The sequence below is a fragment of the Typopeltis vanoorti genome, chromosome 23, assembly GCF_054136105.1.
Source record: "Typopeltis vanoorti isolate ZY-2024b chromosome 23, IOZ_Tvanoo_1.0, whole genome shotgun sequence".
NCBI classification, from domain to species: Eukaryota; Metazoa; Arthropoda; class Arachnida; order Uropygi; family Thelyphonidae; genus Typopeltis; species Typopeltis vanoorti.
Window position 1 is genome coordinate 35,995,611 of NC_143571.1, and position 20,482 is coordinate 36,016,092.

Sequence of the window (20,482 nt, forward strand, 5' to 3'; positions counted from 1 at the left end):
GTGTCATGTGTTGTGGTTAAGTTGTTGGAGAAGCTTGTGAGAACTAGGATCCAGAGTTGGGATGACAACAATGGTATTATCTTTGATGGACAGCATGGATTTGCTAACGGGAGGTCATGTTTTAGTAATCTACTTACTTATTACAATAAAGCGACTGCTTCCTTGGACAGAGGAGAAGGATACACAGTAATATACTTGGATTTTGCAGAGGCTTTTGATAGAGTACCTCATGATAAGTTGACAGTCAAACTAGAGCAGATGGGGAGTGGAGATTGGCTATCTGATAGGCATCAACAAGTTGTGTATAGGGGTGCGATATCGAGGAAAAGGAAAATCACTAGTGGAGTGCCTCAGGGGTCTGTTTTAGGGCCATTACGGTTTAACTTGTATATTAATGATATTGGCAAAGATTTGGATGGAGATATTCAGTTGTTTGCAGATGATGCAAAGTTGGGATGAACCATAAAGAGTAGTGAAGATGTGGTGGCCTTACAAGAAGACTTGAATAAATTGAGTGATTGGGCATGGAAATGCGGATGTGAGTATAATGTTGCAAAATGTAAGGTAAGGTTTTAAAATTTGGAAAAAAAGATGGGATGAAGAATTTATGCTTGGTGAGAATATATTGTTAGAGGTAGAGGAAATAAGAGTTCTGGGGGTGATAGTGGATAAGGATCTAAAATTTAGGTGACACATCACCAAAATTGTGAAGACAACACAAAGGCTTCTGGGAATGATGCGGAGGACAGTGACGTGTGGAAGTAGGGAGATTCTTGTTCCATTGTATAAGGCTTTGATTAGGCCACACATGGACTATTGTGCCCAGATTTGGTCACCGGGTTCTCAGAAGGATGAAGAGATGCTGGAAAGGGTCCAAAGGTGACTGACTAAGGTGGTTTCTGACCTCTGGAATGTTGAGTATGAGGAAAGATTGAGAAGATGTAATTTGCAGTCTGGTGGACAGAAGGAAGAGGGGAGATATGATAGAGACCTACAAGTTGGTAAGGGGTTGTTATAAGATCAATGGTGGAGAAGTTCTACAGAGAATAGTGGGAGATCAGGGGAGAACCGGAGGTCATCCCTGGAAACTGTATAAAGAGGGTGTGAGTAGGGGAGTGAGAGGCAGGTTTTTTTCATGCAGAGTTGTGAATGATTGGAATGCCTTGCCTGAGAGTGTGGTGTTGGCGTCTGCATGGAGTTTGAGTGTGTTTAAGACATGGTATGATGAGATGTGTGTGTGATAAAAGGACCTCCCAGATGAGTCTTTGACTCCATGTGGTCTTGGGGTAGTAATAATAATAATAATAATGATCACATAATGCCTAATCTCTGGATAATGATCCTTGACCAACTCTGTTCCATTTTCATGAGCAGTTTCAAAATTTTTAATTAATGGAAAACTATTAATTTTTTATTAACTGATGTACTAATTATCATTAAAAACTATATGTTTTCAATACATGCATCAATTTTTTATGTTTGTTTCATATTCTAATGCTTAATGTTTGTAATTTGTTTAACTTAACATACTTATTTCTTGCTATAACTCTGTGTTGTGGATAGATACTGCTTACAAGAGTTTCACCACTAATAAGCCTAATTATATTTTGATAACAGAGTTAATTTTATTACCAAAATTCTACTATATTTATTACTACATGTTCTCTGGCCAACTGCCGTGTGGATGTCTTTCAATCAAAGGGAATTATGACTGGAAAGAACAAAGAAGCTTGTGTTTATCTGGACATGTTTGTTTCTAGAGGAACATAAAAATTACCTGAGATATTAAGAAATCTACACTTTATATTAATAACATGAGAGAGAGAGAGAAACTGATCTTACATTCTTGTCTGTTTGGTGCATATACGTGAATATCGCGTGGGGATTCTTCAAGCCGTTTTACCATTTCAACCATTCCAGCTCCTGTATGTTTTTCAGCTCGATACACACCTCCTGTAATACATATAAATATGTACAGGGTATAACAAATGTTCATCGTGTATTAATTAAGTAAGGTCTTAAAACGTTAACAGACTTAAACAAAAACTGCTGTTAAACAATACAAACTGATATAAATAATAATAACATACATGTGCAACTGTATCCATTGTAGTTGATAAACAGCTCCAGTTACTATTCTAAGACAGTAGGTTGTGTTTAGTAATTGTTTTCCATTTCATTTTTTTGAGAAAAATTATTTTTTGTATTATATAATCATTCATAAGACCATAACTCATAATCAGACAAACAGAAATTTTTTTGTTACACCTTATTATTATTATTATGTGACACCTCCAAGGAGTCCAAAGACTCATCAAGGGAGGGCACCTACACTAGAACTCTATCTCCACCACTCAATCTATCAACTAAAGCAAACCACATCACTTACACCAACGCCATCTACTGCCCACCATCACCACTAGTATTTTCACAGACAATCACAAACATCCATGCCTAAGGGGGAAATTAGAACCTGTAGCCTTTTGGCTGGAAAGCAGATGAACACACACACACATACAAACTATCATAGGGAGATAATATCATATCATAGGTTATATCATAAGTTATATGGTCTTATATGAATGATTATATAATACAAAAAAATATTTTTCTCATAAAAATGAAATGGAAAACAATTACTCAAGCAGATGAACACACACACACACACACACACACACACACACACACACACACACACACACACACACACACACACACACACACACACAATCATAGGGAGATAATGCTGGCCTGGTTCGCCAAGTGGTTAGCGTATCTGTTCTCCAGCTAAAAGGCTACAGGTTCTAATCCCACCATGGACATAGATGTTTGTGACTGTCTGTAAAAAATACTAGTGATGGTGGTGGTAGTCAATCTCCTGGAGGGAGAAGACACCTGACAGGACAGAGTGGTGGTGGACAGTAGATGGCATTGGTGGATTGAGTGGTGAAGACAGAGTTGTAGAGTAGGTACCCTCCCTCGATGAGTCTTTGGACTCCCTGGAGGTGTCATGCAATAATAATAATATACCACCTCAGAAAATTAGAGGAATTATGCAACCTCCTATCACACTAAAAATTTATACATAAGTAAAATGAGACTTGTGAAGCATCTAGCATAGCTTACCAGCTGCTATCTGGTAAGAAATGTCAGATGATTCACAAGTCTCATATTACTTATATATATAGATTTTTAGTGGTGACTTGCTTTTATATGCTTTTTGGTATACATATTTCCCTATTAATACTTGAATAAACTATGATGATTATATTATTATTATCCTAAGACCAGATGGAGTCAATGATTAATCTAAGAGGCCCCTTTGTCATACACACAGCTCATCATATCTTGACTTAAACACATTCAAATGCTCTGCAGATACCACACTCTCAGGCAAGGCATTCCAATTGTTCAGACTGCATGCAAAAAAACCTGCATCTCTATCACTCCCTTGTTCACTTCCTTATACAGCTTCCAAGGATGACCTCTTGTTCTCTCCTGAACACCCACCATTTTATGAAAAACCTCTTTGACATTGATCCTATAACAACTCCCTGCCAACTTGTACATCTCTATCATATCACCCCTACTCCTCCTCTTCCTATCCATTTGACTCTGTAAATTGCAACTTCTCAACCCTAGTTTTTCAATTTCATTATTATTATTATGATTATTCCAGGCAACTCCAAGGAGTTGACAGATTCATCGAGGGAGGCCCTAACATCATGTCAAGAACAACTATTCGACATTCACACAGTATCTATCATACCTTGCTTTGAACTCATTCACGGTCATAGCACCCACAACAGACTCTGGCAGCTTATTCCACTCATTCACCACTCTCCAAGTAAAAAAACCTAGCTCTAACACCCTTGTCAACCACATTCTTGCCCAGCTTCCATGCATGGCCCCTAGTCATCCCACCACCAGTCCTATTTTCAAAAATATCTTCTGGATTAATCTCATAGAAACCCTTCGGTAATTTGAGTATCTCAATCATATCACCAATTTTCCGCCTATCGACCAATTTCTGCAACCCACAAATCTTCAACCTATTCTCATAAGGTTCATTCCACAGACCTGCTATCATCTTGGTCACTCGTCTCTGGATCCTCTCCACTTCCTCCCCATCACGAAGAAACCCTGGTGCCCATAACTGGACACAGTAGTCCAGATGGGGGTCTTATCAAGGCTCGATACAGAGGAACAACAACTTGTTTGTCTCTGCATGTTAAAGTATTTTTCAGAAGCCAAGTGATTTGATGAGCTGATTTAGCCACTTTTGCAATGTGCCCCCTAAACTTCAATTCCCTATCCACCAACACTGCCAAATCCCTGGCCTCATCAATCTCCTGGAGTACAGTTCCATCAGTGCGATATACTGCTGCTATTCTTTTAACCCCAAAGTGCATAACCTTACACTTTGCCACGTTAAATTGACATCCATTTTTCCTAGCCCAGTCCTCCAAACTATCCAAATCATCCTGTAAAATTTTGACATCCTGTGCACTCACAATTGCTCTACCCAACTTTGCATCATCAGCAAACAAGTGAACACATCCTCTCAGATCCTTTCCTATATCATTGATGAACAAATTGAAAAGCAGTGGTCCAAGAAAAGAGCCCTGCGGCACAACACTAGTCACAAGCCATCTTTTGGACTCAGCCTCATCAATTAAAAATTCCACAGAGTTTCATGCAAAAATAAAAGACATTCAACTGTTAAAAACTGACATGTTAATTAGCTTCGACACTGTCTCCCTCTTCACTAACATTCCCCACAAAGAAACAATAGAGTTATTAACTCAAAAATTTCTGTCTGATATCGTTGAATTATTCAAATTTGTTATCACGTCCGGTTACTTCACTTGGAAAGGTAAAATTTACAAGCAAGAAGAAGGAACAGCAATGGGGGTCTCCCTTATCACCAAACTTAGTGAACCTGTTCCTAGAATACCTTGAAGAAAAAATTTTCACATTTGAACCCAAACCAAAAATTTGACTACGATATGTCGACGACATCTTTGCAGTCTGGGATCAATCCGAACAAGAATTACACCTGTTTCTAGATAAAATTAACCTTCTGCACCCTCGCATCAACTTTACACTAGAAAAAGAATCTCCACAGGGTATCTCCTTTCTGGATTTACAGATTCAGAGAAAAGAAGATGGTTCCATTGCCACGTATGTCTATTGCAAGCTGGCATTTTCAGATCGCTACATTCACAATTCTTCCACTCATCATCCATCTCAAAAATTTGGCATCATTAAATCATTAGTTACCAGAGCACACAGATTCTGCTCCTCTGAAGAATCTCTAAACCAAGAACTAGAAATAATCGAAAATACTGCCATACTAAATGGATACAATCTTAAAACAACTCAAAAAATCATCAGTCACTTCCCCACACATCAACCTAGAAAAGAAGAAGCCCATAGGATTTCCATACCCTATGTCAAAGGCATCTCCGAACATCTTTCAAAAATTATGAAGAAATACAATCTTGCCACTACCTACAAACCCATCAACCAGATCTATAACTTGTTATCTTCTCCTAAAGACAAACTCTCACCTCTGATGTTACCTGGCATGTATGAGGTCCCATTCTTCCACAAGTTGTCTTACTTTAGACAGACAAGAAGATCTGTTCAGAAAAGCATTTCAGAACATCAGGACCACATTCATCTTTTCAAACCGCAGAAATCTGTCCTCGCTCAACACAGAGTTGAAAACCCAAACCATACGATCCATTGGGAAAAGACCAAACTTCTACATAGATCTTTATATAAACATGAAAATTTATATAAAGAAAGTGCTGAAGTCCTACTTCACAGACCAAATCTAAACCGTAATGACGTTCTTGCTATTCCTAAAGTATGGAAAATTGTCATACAAAATTGTGTAAAATGATTTTTATATATGTTATCTTATTTTAATGTAATATTTTTTTTTACTCCAGATATATTTTAATTTAATTCTATAACATGCTACTGTATGCATATTGGGATTCCATTGTAATCATGCACCCTAACTGTATGTTATTCCTATTGTTTGAATTAACTGTACTGACGATGTCCTAAGATACTTAGGATGAAATATTTACTTATTAAAACTTATTACTGTGGTTATTACGTGTGTTTGTTTAGTCATGAATTCTCCACATGATTTCATTGTACAATAAAATCTGGTATTAGTCATATAAAGAAAGTAAGGAATTACTAATCATAATATTTCATGTTATTAAAAGCTGTATAAGACAATAACGATAGCTATCATACTATAACTCAGGTTGAAAATTAATTATAATGTGTAATCTTATAGACCTCAAGAACATATAAGATTTTATATACAAAGCATTGGAAATTTAATTTCCCAGTAATGAGATTTTACTTATGAGTTTACATGTTGGAATAAACACGTTTCTTCAAATTAAATCACAGTACTGTAATTCCTGGAATTGCTATAAAATTTACATACTGCATATTCTACACATTAACATAAAAATAACACCATATATACGATTTTATAGCCATAAAATGCATCATGCAATTAAAAAAAAAAAAAAAGAATTCTCTTAATACTTACTTAACTGTAGGTCAGTCCAGAAAATGTAATCTCCTTGAACAGTTATAGCAAATGGATATATCGTAGCAGATACAAGCACTTCACGATTTTTACCATCCAAATCAGCTCGTTCTATTTTCTCCCTAAAAAAGTATTTGAGTATGGCTGCTTTAGTAAAATTTTAATTAACTTTGAATTTTGGACACTAAATCATAATAAGTATTTTAAATTATAATGGTTTACAAGCATAAAAACTATAAATAAAAAAATTATGCCAAATCCATTATTTAGTTGTACATTATCTGAGAGTGCATAGCAGGTTGATATATACACATGTAATTTGACTAGAAAGTTCAATCCTTATTTATTAATATATACACCTAAACCTCTTTTTATGTGAATTCGGAGTTACGTGAATTGGGATATCAAAAAAAAATTTTTTTTATGGATTTTTATTCACTTTTACACGACCAACCTAAAATCTAAGTTAGGAAAAAATCAGTAATTCAAGAAAATTCTGAGAATTTTGTAGAATTGCATTCTCGTTTCAATTAAGAAAATTCTGAGAATTTTGTAGAATTGCATTCTGGTTTCAATTAAGAAAATTCTAAATTCTTACGAATTTCATTTATTGGGAATTCCCCGAATTACATAACTGACTGTGCATAAAAAAGCAGTTCTTAGCAGTTTGAATTTGGTGTTTGAGTAGAAAACACAGTTACCGCATTTTTTGCATTTGCATTTTTAAGTGAAATAAAAATAAAAATCGAGTTATAAAATTAATAATTTTGCCAAGAAATAATAAATGGTAAGCTATACATAATTTTCAAACTCTCATTTCATTAACCGAAGATTTTAATCCAGCCCTCACATGATGTTGCCGATAACCAAAAAAAAAAAAAAAAGGAAAGCCATTTCCTTGGATATAAAATTCAAATTTTAGATCATCTTCAAACTGGGGAAGGTGCGATGGCAGTGGGTAAGCATTTTGAAGTCTATGAATCAACTGTCAGATCTATAAAGAAAAATGAAGAGGCTATTAGAAAAGCGGTATGTTCTGGTCCAAAATCGAGTGCAAAATTATCATCATACACAAGAGATGTTCTAGAAAAGGCTGAAAAAGCTTTAGTGATGTGGATAGAAGATAACACACAAAAAAGAATGCCAGTTGACGGAAATTCCACTAAGCAATCAGCACTGCGATTTTATGAACAGATTAAAAAACTGAAGTCAGATACTTCATCTCGATCGAGGAAAAAATATGAATTTCATGCAAGCAATGGTTGGCTGGCTAAGTTTATTAAAAGAAATGCTCTTCATAATATAAAAATTAAAGGTGAAACGGCTTCGGCTGATGAAACAGCTGCTAAAGCATTTCCACAAAAACTTGCTAAAATAATTGAAGATGGAGGTTACACTTGAGAACAAGTTTGGAATATGGATGAAACAGGCCATTTCTGGAAAAAATTGCCAAACAGAACTTACGTATCAAAAATGCAAAAAAACTGTTGGTGGGTTCAAAGCAGCAAAGGATCGCATAACACTCCTATTTTGTTTGAACGCTTTAGGAGATCGGATGTTAAAACCACTGCTCATAAATCGATCATTAAGACCACGGCCAATGAAAGGCATAGATTTTCAAAATGCTAGTTCGTTGGATGGCCAACAGAAAAGCTTGGGTGACCATTGATATTTTCACTGAGTGGTTCCACAAACATTTTGTGCCAGAAGTTAGATGCTATTTGAATGACAAGGGTCTCGAATTTAAAGTGCTTTTGATTCTTGATAATGCATCCGGTTATCCTGCCATAGAACACCCAAATGTGCAATTTTTTTTTCTGCCGTCCAATACCACATCATTGTTACAACCTCTAGATCAGGGTATAATTGCGACTTTTAAAACATATTATGTCAGACGAACATTTCAGTACGTTTTGAACAAGCTAAATGATGATGAAACACTGTCAGTTATGGATGTGTGGAAAAAATTTTCAATTATCGATTGTATTGATCAGGTTCGATTATCGTTTTCTGAATTGAGACCAGAAACTATGAATGCATGCTGGTAAGCTATTTGGCCTGCATGTGTTAAAGAGAATGCTCCTGTTCCCTTCAATCATACTGTAGAATTCCCCAATATAAGTTTCGCATGTGAAATTGGCAGAGATGGATTCGATGATCTAACGTCGGCAGATATCGAAGAATTGTTAATTGATAAACCTCTTAGCGAAGACGAAATAGTGGAGATTGTTTCTGAGACTCCTGAAAGCGAAGAGGTTAATGATAATGATCAAGATAATCCTAATTTTATTGTTGATATAATTAAAGAAGGTCTTAAAACGGCCAGAAAATAAGGCAATTATTTTGCCCAACATGATCCAAATAAAGAACGTGCTGGGAAATTTTCACGTGAGCGTAAGTTGTTAATGTCTTCATACAGAGAATTATATCACGACTTATCTAAAGCATCAACACAGTGATTAATAACTGAGTTCGTGCCTAAAACTACTGAAACAACCAGTGGTACTTTTGTTCAAGACATGACAAGAAGAATCCACAAGTTGAGGCGGAAGTCGATGACGATAATACCATTCTTAGTCTCATGAAAACAAAAGCTTTCGCATTTATTGTCAGAAACTGATAGCGAATAACATAATTTTTTATAGAATCCCTAGCAAACAAATGAAATGAACATGTTTTTTTTAAAGTTATTAAAATTCATTATATGTATGTGTGTTCTCATGAAATGTAAATAAAATATCTTATGATCCTATTGAATTTAATGTTTTTTTTTTTTTTTTTTATTATTATTATTTTGCTTATATTTCAGGTTTGGAACCAAACTTCACTTTTTCTATGGAGTCAGTAGTTATTATTATTATTATTATTCAGGCCTCCACGGAGTCAAAAGACTCATCGTGGGAGATCCTTCCTAAGAACATAAAGTCTGTCAAGACTCATCGAGGGGAGGTCCCCCCCACCTAAGAAACGCAAAGTCTATCCTACCACTCGTTAAACTCATTGACCGTTCTCGCTCTCACCACTCCATCAGGCAATGCATTGCACGGTTCAACCACCCTCCATGCAAAGAAACCAATCCTCGCTCTCTTGCTCACAGTTTCCTTTCGTAACTTCCAGGGATGGCCTCTTGTCATCACTCCTTCCCGTTGTTCAACCAAGCGAAAGAACTCCCCACCTCGCAACAGTTTAAAAGTCTCAATCATATCACCTCTCCTTCTTCTATCCACCAAACTCTGCAGTCCACATTCCCTCAGCTGATCCTCATAACTATCCTTGTACAGTCCTGAAACCATCTTTGTCATCCGTCTTTGTATCCTTTGCACAGTTAATTTATCCCCTTCAAATCCTGGGGACCAAATCTGAGAACTATAGTCCAAGTGTGGTCTGATCAGAGACTTATACAACGGAATGATAACTGTTTTATCTCTGCAGGTCAGCATCCTTCTCATTATTCCAGCAATCCTCTGTGTTACCTTCACCATCTTTGCAATATGTCCCTTAATTTCAGGTTTCTATCAATCATCAACCCCAGATCTCTTGTCTCCCCTACTTCCTCCAGTATATCTCCTCCAATAGAGTATGCAGTATCCCATTGATGTTTCCCAAACCTCAAGACCTTACATTTTGCTGCATTAAACTGACACCTCCCCCCATTCATTTGCCCATCTATCTAGCTTATTCAAATCCTCTTGCAGGGCTACCACATGTGCACTATTACTAATAATTCTTCTCAGGTTTGCATCATCCGCAAACAACTGAATATCCCCCTGCAATCCACTGGCTATGTCATTGATATAAAGGTTAAACAATATAGGTCCTAGTACTGAGCTCTGTGGGACCCCACTTGTAACCCTCTGCCTCCATGAAACTGCCCCACCGTACACAACTCTCTGATACCTATCGGACAGCCAATCCTGAATCCAGTTGACCAATCTGACATCCAGACCCATGTGCTGCAACTTAAATATCAGCTTAACATGTGGCACCCTGTCAAATGCCTTTGCTAAGTCTAAGAAAATTGCAGTATATGCCTTTCCCTCATCTAATGTTCTTGTAACTTTATTATAAAAGGCTAGCATATTGCTAAAACCAGAGCGCCCTTTCACAAATCCATGTTGACTCTCGCAGATAACATTACCCTCATCTGCCCAATTCTGTATACTGTCCCTCACTACTTTCTCCAAGATCTTAACAACTACTGATGACACACAGACTGGCCTATAATTAGACAATTCCAGTCTGTTACCATCCATATGCAATGGCACTATCTTACCTTCCTTCCATTCCCTGGGCACCTTTCAGCAGCCAGACTTTAAATGAAAAGCAAGGTTAAAGGCACTGTCAGTTCCCTAGCACATTCTCTCAAAACTCGTGGTGAAATACCATCCAGTCCCACAGCTTTACTGACATCCAGAGTACTCAGTATCTGAAACACACTCTTCTCCTGTACCTTTAAATCTCAAACCAACCCTATCCCTCTGGCATTAAAACTGACTCCTCTAGGATGAAATACTACAATAAAGTGTTCATTGAACAATTCCACTATGCCCACTGCACCAGTCACTCTATTCCCATTTTTATCCCACAATATCATTCTTCCACAGTCATTTCTCCTCCTACTGGCCACATAGCTAAAAAATTCCCTAGGATTTTCTTTGGATCTTAGGGCCAATCTCCTCCCATATTCCAGTTTCGCTTTCCATACCACACTAGTCACTCCTCTGGCTTGTGTCTTATATTCTTCATGCATCCTCTCTTCGCCTGTCTCCTTATATCTCTTCCATAGCCTCTTTTTCGCATGCAATTCCTGTTTAATATTGTTTGTCATCCACTTTACTCCAAATGGTGTCCTCTTGATCACTCGTAGTATACAACTTACCATTGCTGCTAACAAATATTCTTTCATAATTTCCCACTCACTAATGATATCCTGGCCTTCCAATTCCTCCCTCCATGAAACTTCCCCAAGTTGACTTCTTAGACTATTATAATCACCTGCCTTATAATTCCACATAAGTTCCCGTCTTTTTGATACTCCTGCATGTCTATTCATTTTCCAAGTCAAAACCATATGGTCACTCTCTCCAACTGGTGGGAGAGATGTCATCTCAGTTATTATCAACTCTTCTGATGCTATAACCAAATCCAAAACTCTTGAACCTCTTGTTCCCTCTATTACATGTTGCCAAAGATATTTGTCCCTCAAGAATTCTAGAAATTCCATTCCCCTATTGCTACATGCATTTTCCTCTCTCCAATTTATACTACTGTAGTTAAAATCTCCCATAACAATCATTCTTCTTGCACTTGTCAAACTTAGCTGACTAAACATCTCCTGGTCCCCATCCTCTGTGCTCCTGGGTCTGTAGCAACACCCCCACTAAATATACTGTCTTGCCTACCTCTACCTCACACCATATGCTCTCAAAATCATTTGTCTCACTTCCTTCCAAAGCCTCCTTAGAGGACATAGGTCATCACTTATCATAAGCAGTATCCCACCACCACGCTTTCCCCTCCTATCCTGACGAAAAATGCTATACCCAGCGACTTCTATTTCTGTTATTATATCCCCTTCTGTCAACCACGTCTCAGTGAACCCAATAATGTTTGGCCAGGCTGATGCTATCTGCGCCACCAATTCCACTCCCTTATTCTGGATACTCCTGGCATTAGTATAAAGCATATAAATGCCATTGTTTCTATATCCATCATTATCCCTTCTAGACTCCACTGGGCTCAGTATTACCTGACATCGTCTCCCTTCTCCCAAGTATCCATTCCCACAAAAGGCCACCCCTGCTATCATCCTCACTGGGACACACTGACTCGTTCAGAACAGCAATCTCTCCAGATGCCTACGTCCTTCCTCATTCAAATGTAAGCAGTCTCTCACATATAATTCCTTTCTTTTCTCAAACGCACTCCACAGCCTCAAGCAAAAATCTCATATCTCTCACTGCCCGACTTACATTACCACTCAAGGCATTTGTTCCTACCATCACAATGATCTCATCCACCCTTTCACCTCTCTTAATTGCCATAGCCAACCTTTCTATTGTTCCTCCTGGCAAACACTCCTCACGCATCCTATCTTGAACACCACGGATCATTGAGTCACCATACATTATACCTCTTACCATTCTCTCTCTCCTATTGTTTCCATTCTCTCCTCTTCTTTCATTCCCATAGGTCTCTCTCATTCCATCTCCTCTACTGCTATTCTCTCTTCTAGCATTCCCACACCTCTCTCTCTTCTACTGTTCCATTCTCCCCTCTTCTAGCACTCCTGTACATCTCTCTCATTCCCTCTCTCTCCTACGGTTTCCATTTTCTCCACTTCTAGCACTTCCATATCCCTCTCTCCTACTGTTTCCATCCTCTCGTCTTCTAGCATTCCCATACCTCTCTCTCATTCCATCTCTCCTACTGTTTCCATTCTCTCCTCTTCTAGCACCTTCATATCTCTCTCTCATTCCATCCTCTCGTCTGCTAGCATTCCCATACCTCTCTCTCATTCCCTCTCTTCTACTGTTCCATTCTCTCCTCTTCTAGCACCCACATACCTCTCACTTATTCCCTCTCTTCTGTTTCCTTTCTCTCCTCTTCTAACACTCACTTTGGGGTGAAAAGATTGGCGGCAGATTACTGCATTGGTGGAACCCTGCTCCAGGAAATTGATGAGGCACGAGATTTAGGAGTGTTGGTAGATAAGGAATTGAAATTTAGGGGACACATTGCAAAAGTGACCAAAACAGCTCATCAAATCACTTGGTTGCTGAGGAATACGTTGACAAGCAGAGACAAGCAGGTTATTGTTCCTCTCTATCGAGCCTTGATAAGACCCCATCTAGACTACTGTGCTCAGATTTGGTCACCTAGGTTTCTTCTTGATGGGGAGGAGGTGGAGAGGATCCAGAGGCGAGTGACCAAGATGATAGCAGGTCTGTGGAATGAACCATATGAGAACAGGTTGAGGATTTGTGGGTTGCAAAAATTGGTTGATAGGCGGAGGAGGGGAGATATGATTGAGACATTCAAATTACTGAAGGGTTTCTATAAAATTAATTCAGAAGATATTTTTGAGAACAGGGCTGGTTGTGGGAGGACTAGGGGACATCCATGGAAACTGGGCAAAAGTGTGGTTAGTAAAGGTGTTAGAGCTGGGTTCTTTACTTTTAGAGTAGTGAATGAGTGGAATGCGCTCCCTGAGTCTGTAGTGGATGCTGTGACAGTGAACGAGTTTAAGGCGAGGTATGATAGATACTGTATGAATGTCAAATAGTTGTGATGAATATGATTTGGGGCCTCCCTCGATGAGTCTAATGACTCCCTGGAGTTGCCCGTAATAATAGTAATAGTAATAACACTCCCAAAATTCTCTCTCTCCCCTACTCTGATTCGGCTTGCATTTATCTCTTTCATTCTCCTAATCTTATCTTTCATACTTCTGCTCTCATTCGCAAGACATTCCACCTCCTCTTTCAGCTCATCTATCTCCCTCTGCAGGTCAGTCACTCTTAATCTAAATTCTCTCTCCCAAACAAAAACATCTCCTAAACTTTCACAGTCACTCATGCCTTCCACACTATCAACTATTATTTTCTCATTCATATATATATATTTTTTTTTTTCATTCTCTCCTACCACACTACTTGTCTTCCTACATTCATTCCCCGTTCCTGGAGCAACAAGGTCGGATATTGATATTTCGAATGCACTTATTTCCTCCCACTGCCTGCATTTTGCGCACATATGCTCTCCGCTCTCTTTCACAAGCCACATATCTAATTCCCGAGACCCATACATGCCACAAGTACTACATTCCACAAAGTCCCTTATGATATTGCTTATAATAGAGTTCTTAAATGGCGGAGGACTTGGCGATACGCCACTTGCGACTGCAGCTAAATCCGCCATCATTCCTTACTGTCGAGTAGCGTAATCGTTAATTATTCAATTAATAAATTCCGTTAAATAAATAAGAAAAAAAAGTACAAACAATTACAAGCAAAACAAAACATTTAAGTACACTAAATAAAATGAAATATAACTAAATGCAGTAATGAAAACTCAGCTTCGTTTTGTCTTCCACCGTTATGCATTTGATTCCGACGGTAACCAAAATATATTATATCGCGACAGCAACTAACTTCCAAAAAACAACCACCGAAGTACACTCGTATTCAGAGAAACAATTTAGCACTCAAAATTGTAGAAAAACGGGGAAAAAAAGGACTATTCACCGATTAAAAATCACTTTCTTTGCACAACTCAAATTCACCGCCACTTGCTACTGCGATGCTAGCGCCAAGCGTAATTTTTGGGAACGTATCTATCGCATAAAAAGAGGTTTAGGTGTGTGTGTGTGTGTGTATATATGTATATATATATATATATATATATATGTGGAATATAACCAGCCTTTTAATTAAGGCTGAGGAAGAAAATCAAGCTTGGATTGATAATGTAGCTAAGATAATTCACTGGCATTAATGTAAAAAATATGGGTTTAAAGTATCTAAAGACTATTGGAAGCATAAAGTTGACCAAAAAGTGATTGAGAATGAAAAAGCTAAAATACTCTGGGATTTAAAAATGCAGACCAACAAAAGCTTGGAATGAAATACATCCAATATAACAGTGGTCGAAAAAAGTGAAAACAAGGGTGTTCAGTTTATTGAAATATCAGTACCAGGAGATAGCCAAATCGACAAAAATGAAATTGAAAAAATTACAAAGCATCGTGAGTTGCAAGTCGAAGTTGAATGAATTTGGCAAAAGAAAACGAAAGTTATTCCCATAATAGGTGCTTTAGGAGCCATCCCCAAAACAGTGAAAAAAACATCTAGAAGCACTTGAGTTAGATGGATTAAAACCCGGGAAGCTGCAAAAGGCCACTTGTTTGGCACAGCATTCATGTTCAGAAGGTATTTCCACAACTCATAGGCCCTTAGGTAGGGCTCGAATTAGTGGAATATAACTAGCATTTTACTTAAAGCTGAGAAAGCAAATCAAGCTTGGATGAATATTATATATACAGGTAACCCTCGTATAAACACGGTACTTCTACAATGCAGTTTCGCTATAACGCGGTCTACAAATTGTAGTAACCCTTCATCTTTTCATATATTTTTCACGCGACTTAAAAATCAAATTTTATCTTCATTAAATTTGTGTCTTCCCATATCGCACATGTAGTGATAAGTAGCAAATTTATATTAGGGAAAATACATTAACACACATGTACGTCAACTGCTTACTGTGTAAAGTGTTAATTATTGTTAAAAGTTGTCTTCGTTTTCTTCCAGGAAAGCGCATTAAAAGTGTGCTGAGCACTTTATTTTCTGATGAGTTACATACAATATGTAATGCTTTTTTTTATGTAAAAAATTATTTTTATAGTAATGGCCACATAAAAAGCTTCTTTTGCGATATTGTTGAAAACGAAATTAGTGAATTAATTGATGGGAAATGAATTGATTAATTGATTAGGAGGAACTGGTACAATTAATAGATAATGTCAAACCAAATGGCAGGGAAAGCTCTGCCGAAGATTCTGATTGTTGAATTGAATTGATGAATCTGTTAAAAAATTCAGTTTAAAGAAATTAGCAGAAGGATTGGACTTGCAAGAAAGTTAGGAAGCTATTTGATAGATAATGATCCCTCAATGGAGTGCTCCGGAAAATTCAAGAGACAATTGGACATTTGTTTAGCTCCATATTATGAACTTAATAAAAAATTGTAGCATGGTGGTAAGCAAGGTCTTATTACTGACTTCTTGATAACTAAACCAGCCGAAGTAAGCAGTGAGAATTATACAAATGATGTCCAAGAGATTTCAAGTGATGACAATGTCTGGCCACTTGTAAATAAAGAACATCTACGAAGTGTTCGTTTTGAAGACAGTTTGAAGACGATTAAAATATGCACTTCATTATGTGCAATGAAGTTTACGTAGAATTTGTAATTTTATAAGTTTATACTATATATTTGTTTCATAGTTTATATGTTTTCTTAACTTACATGAATTACAAGAATTAAATAAAAATATATTTTTGTTGGGTATTTGTTGGGTATGTGGTGGGTATCATTGTTGTTTATATAATTTAAAAAAAAAAAAAACGATTTCGGAACGTAACCCTACTTTTTTCTATGTAATCTGACTCTCGCATAATGTGATTTATATAACCAGCATTTCTATGGAACCTAACATCTGCGTTATATGAGGGTTACCTGTATATATAGCAAAATTTCAAAAAAATATTGAAACTCCAAAATCACACATACACGCACAAAAAAAAAAAAAATTCATATTCACTTCACCAATATCCATGATATTGGTACAACATCAGGCAGTAACTTAAATGATGTACATCACAATCTTCAGTCACCCAAACTTGGTGTTCTGCTTCTGACTGAACCTAAAGTTTTTACTAAATCAACCACAACTTATCTTAGCTGTCCAAATTGCACCCTGTATAACTCCTTCCACAATAAGCAAGGTACTTGTGTTTTTGTGCATTCTGTTATTCCTTAAAATACACTGGTGTCCAAAAGTTAAGGAAAACTAAATTTTTACCATTTTTTTTTAAGGAAAAAATTCATGACTACATCACGCCAGCATACTAATAAATTATATTGCACAAAAAATGCACTATAAATTTCATACAATTTGACTGCAATATGTTTTTGGCAAAAGTAACAAATCTCCTAAAGATGTAGTTAAGGAACTGATGCACAGTACTCATAGTAAATGATGTGTAGAGACATTTCAGTATGGAATATGTACATCCTGAACTGCAATGCAGTTCTTACAATATTGTACCATGCTTAGCATCAAATGTTTCAGGAGTTCTAGAGACAAACTGGTTTACTCCTCCTTCAGAGCAAAGATAAAGCCTTGTCTGTTTTCTGGAGGGGAATTTCAAGCAGCAAGGCAATTGCATCCCAAATATGTTGTATTGGATTGAGATCTGGGGAGGGTGTTCGCCACTCAAATCGATTAATATCCTTGATCTCCAGGAATTCCTCCACTGCCCGTGTATAATGTGATGCGGCATTGTCATCCACTAAATGAATTCTTTGCCTACGGTACCGTGGAACAATCAAACATGATTTTGAAGAACTTTATTGCAATATTGTTCACCAGTCATAGTCCTTTTTATGAGTGCTTGTAACTTGGTGCATACATTAAGCATAATGCCTCCCCACACTATGACCTCAGCACCATATCTATCTCTTTCAAGAACATTCTTGCAATGCTAAGCAGTATCACTTTCACACCAGATCAAGTGTCATCTAGAATTGGAAGAAAGCAAAAACAAATTTGATCTGTCAAGATTACATTAGCCCATTGGTGTCTTATTCAAATTTTATGGATACAACACCACTGAAAAGATGCTCTACAAAGTTGTGGATAAAGGTACCCAGACTATAGGCTTTCGGGCATATAGGCCTACTTGTCACAGATGTCTTGCCACTGTTGGGAGATATCCGTGTACCTGTGCTTGAACTAAGCTGACTTGCACGATGACCTGCCATGGTGCACGATTAAGATTTGCTGTTGTTATAACCAAAAATCTGTCTTCATGCTCCATGGCAGGGAAACCTCAGCAAATGTCTGGAGCACATTCCATTGGTTTGAAATGCTGTGAAGAACCTAAATACAATACTATGTGAGATTCCAAACTCTCTGGCATATCAGTAATTCTGCATCCTTCTTCAAGCTTTCCAATAATTCTTTCATGCATGAAATCATCTACATGATGTCTTTGAGACATTACAAGACATCCAAGTTTGCAACTTTATTCCTTCATGAAAAGAGCTTCCTTCAAACACAATTCTTAGTGCAGCCTTTTACTTTTATCCTGTTGAGTGATACCACAAGACCCCTTTGAGTGAAATTTGAAAATTTGAATATGTAGCCAAGTTGACAATCATCAGTTATACAAATTGCCACAAAGTGATTTGTCTGAATTGGTGGTTGTAATCTTCAGAAATATCGTTTGTCCTTAGGTTTTGGACACCAGTGTAAAATCTCATTTTTTTGACCTCCTGTGGCTAAATATTTCTTTGTTACATTTTGTTTCATTTATTTGCTGCCTCTACCATTCTCCCAATTCTGAAAATCATTCTGATCTTTTTGACTTCTTATCTTCAAAGCTCTAATTCATACAGTCAAAATTTCCAAACAGTACAGTCATTTTAATGGCAAAGGAAGAAACAAAGTCGACCTTTTCGAAAAGGTTCCAAAACTGACCAAACAATAAGGAAAACTAAATTCATCTTATGGATCCTGCAAATTAATATAGAGCATGCCTCCCAGGCCAAAAGTGAACTGCTTGGAAAAATCTACACAAAAAATAACATCAATGTAATCTCTATATCAGCAAAGAAGATGGGATTACGAGAAGGGCTAATATCAGTGCTACAGGACACATGTTCTCTCACACATAGATGGCATTCTGCCATCTAATGTGCAAGAGAACATGGAAAACTGCAAAATACTATCTTTTTCTAATCATAATAACATCAAAATCATCAGAGCAAAGGCAGCTGGCAGAACCATAGCGTCAGTTTACAAATCACCAAAACCAACTTGGTCTATCCCAGCTTTCCTGCTCACCAACATCCAGCAGTCTACATAGGAGATTTTAACAATCAACATTACTCCTGGCTATTGTAGAAATGATATCAACGGTACTAGACTGATGGAATGGGCTGAAAGCCTTGGGCTATCACTGGTTTTTGATGCAAAAGACTCTGGAACTTTTAAATCAGATAGATGGAAGAAAGACTCAAACCCTGACCCCTGCTTTGTTACTAGCAACACTGAGGATGATCCTTTACCCACTGATAGGAAAGTACTTGAAAACTTTTCACAATCCCAACATAGACCTGTTATAGTCACTATAGGAACTCAAATCCCAATTATACAATCTGTGGAATTTTCGCAAAGTTAACTAGGAACAGTACTCTAAACAAGCTGAAACTAACACCCATTGGGTCAAACCTGAAGTGAAAAATTACAAATGTTTTGTAGGAGTACTGATAGGTGCTGCAAAACGATGCATACCTAGAGGTTTCCGGAAACAGTACACCCCATGCTGGTCTCCTGAAACTGGGGAACTATTCAAAAAATATCAAGATCCTGAAATTGGAAAAAAAAATTTTAGAAATGCTTAATGAACAACGATGGCAACACTGGAAAACCACAACCAAAAATGTAGACTTCGACCACTCTAGCCACAAGGTTTGGGGCCTTGTTCTGAAAACTCGGAACTGCATCAGTTTCTAAGCAGAAAGTCATGCATATCATACCTAAAGACATAGCGATTAGAATCCAGCAAAAATCTAAGAAAGTAAAGATTAGTGCATCCTATTCTAAAGAAATATGGACCAAATATATCCATGTTTACAGAAGTGTCAAACAAAATAACCACCTCTCAATGCCATTTGCTGAAAATGAACTGATTCAAGCATTTAAATCACTGAGAAATAACAAAGCAGCAGCCCTAGATGGTATATACCCTGAGTTCATTAAACATCTTGGAAGTAACACTAGTAAGTGATTTTTTCAGTTTTTCTGTAAAATTCTAGAAAATGGGAACATCCTAAAGGAATTCCTGAGGAGCAAAGTTACAGCCATCCTAAAACCAGGAAAAGAGCCTAGTGCAGCAAACTATCGACCAATATCTTTACTAAGTATTCTCTATAAACATTTTGAACGATTACTCTATAATCGAATTTATCCATTGATTAATGCCACAGTACCAAATGAACAAGCTGGATTCAGCGACTCTCACAGCTACTGCGTCGAGTACTTGTCCTTACTACACATATAGAACCTGGTTTCCAAAAGGACCTGGTTTTAAGGCCAAAAAGGCCTTA

The 20,482-nt window shown here is 37.3% G+C and overlaps 1 protein-coding gene across 1 annotated transcript in view; it reads right to left on the reverse strand.

Moving 5' to 3' along the window:
- The window catches only part of mgl (low-density lipoprotein receptor-related protein megalin), an 890,817-nt gene that overhangs the window by 391,227 nt on the left and 479,108 nt on the right, over positions 1 to 20,482 (reverse strand). The window contains exons 46-47 of the mRNA XM_090412774.1: positions 6,587 to 6,708; positions 1,843 to 1,953 (exon numbers count right to left, since the gene is read on the reverse strand). Coding sequence (XP_090268900.1) covers positions 1,843 to 1,953; positions 6,587 to 6,708 — 233 coding nt within the window. The remainder of the gene's footprint in view (positions 1 to 1,842; positions 1,954 to 6,586; positions 6,709 to 20,482) is intronic.